Here is a 10,133-nt window from a genome sequence, read left to right as displayed (position 1 = left end):
AAGAGAAGAGGAAGAGGGGGAGGAAGAGGAAGAGGAAGAGAGAGAACGAGAAAAAGAAAGAAGAAACTCACTAGGAGAAAATAAACCTAAAGAAAGTAAGGAGTGTTACAAGCTTTCCATTGAGACATCATGATGATAGCTATCAGACATAAAGCAGAAAAAAAGTCCCCTGATGGGAAAGTTACCAACCATTTGTAAAGGGTCATTGCTTCAAAGCTTGTTTTGTGCCCTTCTCTCAGAACTGTATGAATACAAGTAAAGTCAACAAAGGTACCAAGGGAAAAAAAGATATGGGTATTTCTTGCTTTCGGGAGCAGATCAAAGCACAGATCTCTCCTGGAAATAGGGAAAAAAATGGAAAACAAGAGAAGTCCATGAGTTTAAAAGGTTTTGATAATCTTATGTACTTGCTACTCACCTCTGCATTTGAGAAGCAATATAGAAGAGCCACAACAAAACCCTACAACAGGGAGGGTAGGGAGAAAAAAGTCAACCATCAGCATTTAAAGAATAGAATCAGAGGAAAATATCAGGTTTCCTTCAAAATTTGAGTAAGACAGCAAAAATACCTATTTTCTATTGGAATTTAGGTGATGTGGCACTATTTATTGGGTTTTCAGAATAGGATTAAATTCCTCAATGAACTTGCAATACTATATGTATATTATTGCCCTTCTATAGAGACACTGAGAACTAACTTACTGTTTAATATATCTTAAAAACAAGTTCTTCCTCAGATAAGGCAGTAGTCACTTCTGTCTTGCTCTAGTCTATATTTACAGTAGTGAATAAACTGGGTGAAGACCTGTTCTTGTTTTAGAACTTTACCACTAAACTATCTTCTTTCACTCACATGACGATGGCTGGGTTCAAACAACCTGTTAGGAAAGGTCTTGGGTTCATATTCACCCAGAACTATAACCAGGCATTGTTTGTTAGTCAGCCAGGAGCCAAGCCTTTTCACACACTGTGCTAACACAGACAAACACCAGACGGTGCTAGACTACATGTTTATTAGTAAACTGAACAAGGCACAGCCCAGAATACTGGCCTTTGCTTCTATATGTTGTTAAAATGTCAACATAGTCCATGATGCAGCTTTGGCTTGGGCCAGCAAGTATTGTCCCAAGCAGAGCCTGGCCATGGTTGAGAGGTAAGCATGGAAGAGGAATAATTTTCAACACATATCAACATGGACAAGCTATTGTGGGGTACAGGGGAAGGAGAAAGGAAAAAAACCTCAGCTATTTATTATATTGTGTATCATACTCAGGCCCGGGCCATCTCAAATCCAAAACATTGTTTTGAACAATGGTATAGCAAAACAAAAGAAATCAACAAGTATTAACATGATAGACTTATTACTGCTAAAGGGTAAGCGCAGAAAAAGTTGTTATACTTTATCCTTATTTTTTCAGTCCTCTTACCATCAACTTTATTACATGTGGAATTAATTTCAATCAACTCACCTTAATCCATAGTCTGGTCTTCATGGTACTCAGTCATTGTAATTCAATGAAGGTAGATGTAGTTTTTTGTGTGATTATTAATATGAAGTCTGAGTCAGAACTCAAATCTTGTGTGAGATTTCAGATAATAAGATAGGGGACAAGAGCTTGCAAAGGAGTAAGATGGAATGTGTGTGTTGAATTTAGACACATTATTAACACCTGCTCTAATAACCAAACTAAAATCTAAAACTCCTGACAGTGTGATATTTCAGCTCAAACCTCTTAGGACTGATAAACATTTTGTCCAGCTTACCTGAAAAGAACCCAAGCCCAACTCAATATAAAGGCGAGCTTCCAGACCAGTGCTTTCTGGGAAAAACGCAAATACAATGTAGTGCACTCCAAAGAGGGGGATCAAGAGTAATGTGGATTTAGCAAGTCTCCTGGCAAATCAAGAATTAAAGAACAATACAGTGTTAGAAATATGGAATTAATGATAGCCATTATATGTTGGAACAGATTTTAATACAGAAGACAGCTCCATAATAGAGGCAACTACATCCAACAAAGTCAGGGAAAGATTGCTTTCTGCCAGTCCCACCATCAACACCTAGTGATGAACAAATCAGCATGCTGGTTTTCTGGATTGACCTTTAAAGGCCTATCTATATATGTTTTTGTTATACGTGCAAAAACAGGGGCACCAGACTATGTGCTTCTGATCTGCCCTCCTGAGTTTAATCTCAATCACATGTAGGTATCCCCCATATAAGTGTCTCAACTTCCAAACTGTCAGTGGAGGTCTAATCATCACTGTCCATAGGACTTGATTCAGTTGATTAAACAGTGGTGTGAGTGCCGTCGATGATGTCCTAGGGTATTCTACTTGGCCTTCAGCTCACTCCAGAAGGGCACTGGTTTATGCCGGGTCCTGTGCCATAACTAACAGCCATATCTACATATCTTAGGATGAGTGAAATATGTTCCTAGTGTCCTCTGATTGCACTGAGAAGATCCCCATTGATTGTGAGGGGGATAGTAAACAGGAAGGACTAGGTTCAGTTACCACAACATCAGCATCATGTTACTGCTAAGAATTTAAAGGAAATTATCTGTATCTTTCTCCATGTGGCCATTTGCATGGAAAGGACTGGGAACAAGGTGGATATATTACCTGACATTTAGTGTTGACACTTTCAAGTTGGGCCCTCTTGGAGTTGTAATACTTTGTATTTTACTATTCTCATTGTGCCCAACACATCCACCCCACCCTCCTCTCCCTGAAGAAAAAAAGAGGTGTGATATTTGGGATGAAAAGGAAAGTTTACACTGTTACTTCTTCTGGAGATTTCTCTTCCTTTTAGTAAGAAGTAGAACGTTTTGTGCACTTGCCCATAAAACATCTTTTACAGCAGCTACAACAAGTCAATATCAAGTGACCCAGAAATACTCCAACAGGTCAAGGGAGGTGATGCTGCCCCTCTACTCCACTCTGGGGAGACCCCACCTGGAGTAACTGCGTCCAGCTCCGGAGCCCTCGGCACAGGAGAGACACTGACCTGCGGGAGCGGGGCCAGAGGAGGCCCCAGCAACGCTCCGAGGGCTGGACCAGCTCTGCTGGGAGGACAGGCTGGGAGAGCTGGGGAGGCTCAGCCTGGAGCAGAGAAGGCTCCGGGGAGACCTTCCTGCAGCTGCCAGGGCTGAGAGGGGCTGAGGAGAAAGATGGGGACAGACATTTTAGCAGGGCCTGTTGCAATAGGACAAGGGGTGATGGTTTTAAACTAGAAGAGAGTGGATTTAGACTATATATAAGGAAGAAATATTTTGTAAAGTGAGTGGTAAAACCCTGGCCCAGGTTGCCCAGAGAGGTGGCACAGATGCCCCATCCCTGGGAACATTCCAGGTCAGGTTGGATGGAGCCCTGAGCAACCTGGTGTAGTTGAAGATGTCCCAACTGCAGGGGAGTTGGACTAGATGGCCTTTAGAGGTTCCTTCCACCGCAAGATTCCATGATTTTATGTTTCTATATATAATTCTATGACTCTACTTACACAAAGTGACTTGAGTGGCTCCCTCCTCTCTCTTGAGATTTCAATTTATGGACTAGAATTCTGATCACATTAATAAATATAATGAAATTAATCTGAAAAGACAAGACAAAATCTGTAAACTTACTACAAATCAGGACATATCTTCAGCTGATACAAATTAATTAAAAATCCCCAGTCATAGGTATTGCATTACTATAAACCTGTGCAGATCTGCTCTCAGATCATATCAACAACATTAGAAATAATATTCTTTTTTCCCACCAATATATGGTATTACATAAAAATATGATGAAAGTTATGTTGAATTAATATAGACCTACATATCTCAATAGCATTTTATGTCTGATATTAACTCCTTGTACTTGTTGTCAGCACCTAGCAGATCTTATATGATCTAAATAGTTCCTCCTGTTCCCTTCAGTATTTATGACAGGGATTATAACAGACACAATCCTAAATAACATACTGTTTCCTCCCTAAATTTAGATGGAATAAATGTGTGCATAAGGGATATTTTTTGTCTCGAGCTTACATCTTAACAACTCATTTAAAAAATATACAAGATGAAATGATTTATATGTATTTGTTGTATTAAACCAGCTTAATATTTGAAGAATCTTCTAGTATGGACTGCCTTTCTTCAGAAATGATTGAGAGACACACATGGCTGTGGTATGTGGAATGGAGGTGTCAAGGTGATTCCATTATGTTACAGAATGAGTCTAGAAAATTTACCCTTTAGGTTATGATTTCGGGTGTTTTGGGAGGAAAAAAACCCAACAAATGCAGCAAAAATTACAACAACAAAACTACATGCTATACAATAATTTCGAGCTGTTTGAAATTCAGAACCACAGTATGTGCTCCTGCTTTTCTCCCGGCTTACTGAAAGGACACACGAACTTAGCTTTCACGTTTCAAAAGATACTCAAGACAAAATTAAAAAAACATACTAATACAGTCAGCACGATAGGGCCTTTGATGATCCATAACACCACTCCGTTTTCATCATCATCCCAACATCTGAAACAGCAAACAAAACCGGTCGTTATCTCTCCTATGCGAGATTTTCACAACACATGAAAGTATTTCTGTCACAGAATAGGAAAGTGATGGACACTAAGTTTTAAATCACTATTTAAAGGTCTCTGCCCATACTGATACCTCCCTAAAAGTTTCTGTGCAGCCTAACTAAAGGAAGCTTATTCAATAAGAGGAAAGGGTTGAAGAACCAAAGTGAAGTCAAAAAATGTACATTCATATTTGCAGGCTTCCTCCCTGCTCTTCTGTTGAAAAAGTGGCTGGTTTACCAGCTACAGATCAGATGCCAGACTACAGTGCATCCACAAATGTAATGACTTCGGGGTCATGAGGAAAGTAGGCAAGAAAAACCCAGACCCCTAGTAAAGCTGCCCTGAAGGGAGAGAGCAGAGTGGGCTTTTCATCCTTGTTTTGAGGCTGCACGCATGTTTAACATGCAAAACAGTCCAGTTTTAGCTCCCTCCAGTCAATTGCCTTACATGCTTGGTTATATCATGTTCCCCCTTCCTGAAAGAAGACGAAAGGAAGGCAGGATGTGCCAAATGTGGTGGATCATGGAACTTACTGCTTCTACATCATTAATCTGAGTCTGGAGCAGGTAAGTGTAAAATAATACCTGTCATCCATGTGAAATGACCTGAAGGTCTTCAGGGCAGCTCTTAGTAAGCAATCATTGGCTTTACACCTGGCGTCCATATTAAACAATTTAAAAAAAAAAAAAAAAATAGAAATGAAAGAAGAAACTACTTATCAGGACATAACAATGTGTTTGTTTGGGAATTACTTATTTGAACAGATTAGAGTTAGTAATTTATGGCTGATTTTAAACAGAAACAGTGACTTTCTTAAAATATAATTATTTCAAGGACTGGGCATTAGGAAACAAAATGAAATTTCACTACTTACTATGATATTTCCAGTGCTTATTACGCCATCAAAATCAGACGACTAAAAATTATTTTCGAACTTACTTGCATATGAACTTTAAAGGTTAGAAGCACAACTTTGGAACAAATTTTTTTTCTGATGTGTTTTTAATTTCTTTTTTTTCCCTGTCAGTAAATCAAAATACAATACAAAATAAGACATCTTTGATTTCCTTACCCAAGCCCTGACTTACCCAGTATTTTGTCCATGGATTCTTGTGAGGATCCAAGCAAAGATCACAGCAGTGGGAGCTCCTGTAAAAATCAACATGGAACACAATATAATTGTTTTGAATACCATGTCCTGTGGAAACTTTATTATAAGAAGGCTCAGAGTGCAGCAGATTGGATGCACATTAAAGTTCAGACAATGGGACAAATAATTTTAAATAATTTTATGAAAGAATTAACTTGCAGTTCAGGGGAAAAAAAAGAAGACAATAAAAGGCATTAGAATGAAATCAAAACAAAGTAGAATGGGGGTGCTGTGAAACTACGTTTTAAAAAATAACAGCTAAGAATTACTTGAAGGTTTGGATATGAATTACAAGCACTTGTGAAGCTTGAGGAATCCTTTATCTAGAGCTCTTTTATTTCGTGAATTTTGACCTGCATACAACTCTTCGTAGACTAGCTGGAAGAGTTCACATTTTTGTCCTGAGGAGCCATCGATTGATGAGCATTCCATGAAAATTTAGCTAAATCCAGGAATTGGTGATTTCTAGCATCACTTTGTCACTGCTTATCCTTCTACATTGATGACTGAATAGTTATTTCCTTTTTTTTTTAAGCAGACCTATAAACTAGCAACTGCTTTTGCTCTCCTGTGAAATTGAATTTCCAAAGGCTAAGTGGCTTTCAAAGATGCCATAAAAGGGACTCTAATCTGAAGCCAGTGACATTTTCACTGATAAATCTATAGAAATACAGGTAATATCTTTCTAAGTACAATTTAAGGTCTGTAGGAAAGACCCAGAAGTTGTCCTTTGTAATTTTAAATCTTTGTTCAAGGCCTTTAAGCTGGGACCATATTCAGTTCAAGTTGTCTTTTTAATTAATGAAGGGAAATATTTACATCCATATCACCTAAGATCTGAGTTGCTCCTGAGACGTCTCTCACTTTCCGTTTATTATAGGAGAAGATGAGGATTACTACGTTATTAATTGAGGTGTTCCCTTTGTTATCTCAAGTTAGCTGTGATTTATGAAGGTCTAAGCATCGAGTTTCAGGCAATCATAATTGGAATAGCTCCAAATCAACATCTCCCTTATAAAATTCAGACTTTTAAAATTTAATTACATAAAAAAGTCTTAGAACCTGAAGATGAATGATAAATTACTATTTACTTCAGGGGAATTTGGGTTTCATTCCTAAGCCAAAAATGTCAATGTAACCACTCAATTTGGGTGCCTCTGTTTTAGAACAGCCAAGGTGAGGTACAAGAATATCTGAGAGTAACAATAAACAATTCTTTGCAGTGAAAGAGATTTTATGTATTATGTGCTCATAGTCTGACAATCAGAGATAATTTTAATTACTGTATAAATACAAAAGATTCCTTAAAGCCAGAAGGTCTCTGGAAAGAAAAAAAAAAAAAGTTTGATTCCTAAACCTGAACACATGATTTAAGATTAATCTATCTAATTCCGCTTACTAAAAACAAACCGTCAACTTAAAGTTAGTCACCCAAACTTCTTTAGTCAGTGGAGGAAGGCAACATGTTTCCAGGATGTTAACCAGCCACTTACTCATCTTCTTGAGGACTGGATTAATCACCACCAGGGCATGCATACCTCACTCTACTTACTGCAGGAGAAAACTGGAGAGATAGTTTAGATTAGATGGCAAAAGTTTAAATTACTGTAGATGCATGAAATTAATTCCAATCGTAAAGTTGAGTGCTGCAGTCTTTCAAGTAGGCATATCATAGTGCTTCTAGTAATCCATCCTATCCTCTCCTTCCAAGTCTTGAACGGTATAAATATCTAACAAGGTAAGAAGAAAGACAGTATAATGGTATGGTTTTGATGTAGTAGTACTGGATGAATGGGCAACTTTCATCAGAAAGGTGGCACCCTTGATGGGCACCTTTTATGTCAGAACAAATATTTTATCTGGTTCTGTAAATGGAAATACTATATAACACCAAGAGGAAAAGAGTACTAACCCCAGCCAGTAAATATGAACCACCATACATACTGCTTGTCCGAAACAAAGGTCAGCAAAAGCAGTGTTTGCAGGTATATCCCTTCTATAAGAAGCCAGAAGAAATTGGCTAAAATACTGAACTGGAAGAATGACACAGCAGCCTTACAAGCAACCTGGAAATGCAGAGGAAGAAAAAACTATTAGGTCTACTCTCCACTGTGTCTAATTTCTCTACAAGTATAGGCAAAATTCAGTGTTACCACACAAGAATGAAGAAATTATTACAAGATTTCAGTAGGTTTGGGCTTCCATCATTTCAATTGACTTTACTTCATCTTTTTGAAAAGGAAACATTGGTCCTTTCTTATAGATTCAATTCTTTACTGATAGAAATTGTTACAGCTTCATTAAGTTGACAGACCTGTACCTTGTATATCAAGGTTGAATGTAGCCAGAGCAATTGGTCTTTGGGTTTGTGTAGTATTGCTTGTTTTAAGATTTCAGTTCTAGCAAACTAACGAGAAATGGGATTAAGAAATCCCCATGTTCTCTTCGGGTAAAAATTAAATGTTAAATCAAGGATAATAGAGAGGGGAAGTTTAGTACCGTTGACATTAAGCAGTGGTCCATAGTGTCATCTGCAAACAAAACAGCATCTTTGGTGAAAACAGCAATTGCTCTCAGGATAAAGGAGACAAACAGGTGCATATGGATGTAATTCCGTGTGCAGTGGAATTTTCTGACATGTAAAGAGAAAATAAAAGTTGTTCTTCAGAGAACTTTCTTATGGTTTCGTCAAAACTTAAACAAGAATACAAGGTCATTGTAGACACCTTCCAAAACAAATAAATGATCTGTCACTATTTGAGAGGGAGATACACATAAGGGACCAGAGCAGTTATTATCTGTTTAAGCTAATAAAAGTGCTAGTATAATTGTCCTTGAATTACCGAACATTTAAAGGAGATGCCAGAGGCAGAGAGCAACTCTAGGACACATAGGCCGTATTGCAATGATGCTTTTTAATGCTTTTTAATTATTCTAAATAGAACCTTTTGTTGAATAAGCTTGCAACAGGCTCCTCAGCCCCTTTCTGGCTAGACGAGAAGAGCATATTGAGTGGGTGTCAGTCGCACGTTGTGGGGTGGCTGCAAGAGAAGTTCTGCCTTACCCTAGACTGCATTCGTCTTATGATGAGCAGCTGAGGGAACTGGGGTTGTCTAGCCTGGAGGAGGCTGAGGGGAGACCTTATCGCTTTCTACAACTACCTGAAAGGGGGTTGTAGGAAGTGGGGGTCGGTCTCTTCTCCCAAGTAACAAGAGATAGAACAAGAGGAAATGGCCTCAAGTTGCACCAGGGGAGGTTTAGATTGGATATTAGGAAAAACTTCATCACTGAAAGGGTTGTCAAGCACTGGAACAGGCTGCCGGGGAAAGTGGTGGAGTCGTCATCCCTGGAGGTATTTAAAAGACGTGTAGATGTGACACTTAGGGACATGGTTTAGTGGTGGGCTTAGCAGTGTTAGATTAACAGTTGGACTTGATGATTTTTTCTTTTTTAGTTTTTCTCCAACCTGAATGATTCTATAATTCTATTTCCGTATATTGCCGTGTCCACAGCTTTACCTTGAGCTGAAGAAATCTCTTTGAACGATTGGACATAGCAGTCTCTTGGCCCTGGGTCCCTCAATAAGTGATATGACCTTTGATCATCTCCTAAGAGGACAGGCTGACAGTTGGGGTTGTTCAGCCTGGAGCAGAGGAGGCTCTGGGGAGACCTTATTGCAGCTGCCAGGGCTTAAAGGGGGCTGATAAGAAAGATGGGGACAGACTTTTTATCAAGGCCTGTAGTGATAGGACAAGGGGTAATGGTTTTAAATGAAAAGAAGGTAGATTTCAACTAGACATAAGGAAGAAATTTTTCCCAGTGAGGGTGGTAAAACCCTGGCACAGGTTACCCAGAGAGGTGGTAGATGCCCCATCCCTGGGAACATTTGAGGTCAGGCTGGACGGGACCCTGAGCAACCTGGTCTAGTTGAAGATGCCCCTGCTCATTGCAGAGGGGTTGGACTAGATGACCTTTAGAGGTCACTTCTGACCCCATGATTCTATGATTCTGTGGTTCTATGACTGCCAATCCACTCCAGTTAGGAAGCTGCTTCTGTGCTCCACACGCCTGTCTGCAGAGTAAGCTCAAGGTTTTTGCCCAAGTATATTGGAACCAATCAAAAACAGGATTCATTTCCTAATATCCAATATCATCAAACATGATATTTAATTTTCCTTAGATCTGTTTCCATAGCTCCCAATTATGGAAGCAATGGTCTTTCACAGAGGGAACGTACAGTTTAGAACCACTGCTAGTTCAAGGGCATGAGACACTCCGTTTCTGCAGATATGTCCTGCCACGCACTAAAGGAATATTTTTCTTATGTTAGTAGTGATAACAAGTTAGAGCATTTCCACTCTATGGTGTCACTGAAGAGACTAAGACAGACTGCACAGCCAGCTTTATT

General features: G+C 39.0%; 1 protein-coding gene across 1 annotated transcript in view; it reads right to left on the bottom strand.

Annotated features, from left to right (window-relative positions):
- The window catches only part of LOC104627448 (vasoactive intestinal polypeptide receptor 1-like), a 28,863-nt gene that overhangs the window by 2,466 nt on the left and 16,264 nt on the right, over positions 1-10,133 (bottom strand). The window contains exons 6-12 of the mRNA XM_010295713.1: positions 8,225-8,357; positions 7,638-7,791; positions 5,664-5,724; positions 4,456-4,525; positions 3,503-3,594; positions 1,765-1,894; positions 419-460 (exon numbers count right to left, since the gene is read on the bottom strand). Coding sequence (XP_010294015.1) covers positions 419-460; positions 1,765-1,894; positions 3,503-3,594; positions 4,456-4,525; positions 5,664-5,724; positions 7,638-7,791; positions 8,225-8,357 — 682 coding nt within the window. The remainder of the gene's footprint in view (positions 1-418; positions 461-1,764; positions 1,895-3,502; positions 3,595-4,455; positions 4,526-5,663; positions 5,725-7,637; positions 7,792-8,224; positions 8,358-10,133) is intronic.

Source organism: Phaethon lepturus, unplaced genomic scaffold, assembly GCF_000687285.1.
Source record: "Phaethon lepturus isolate BGI_N335 unplaced genomic scaffold, ASM68728v1 scaffold861, whole genome shotgun sequence".
NCBI classification, from domain to species: domain Eukaryota; kingdom Metazoa; phylum Chordata; class Aves; order Phaethontiformes; family Phaethontidae; genus Phaethon; species Phaethon lepturus.
The sequence above is the reverse complement of the archived record's forward strand: the minus strand, read 5'-3'. Positions and strand labels throughout refer to the sequence as shown.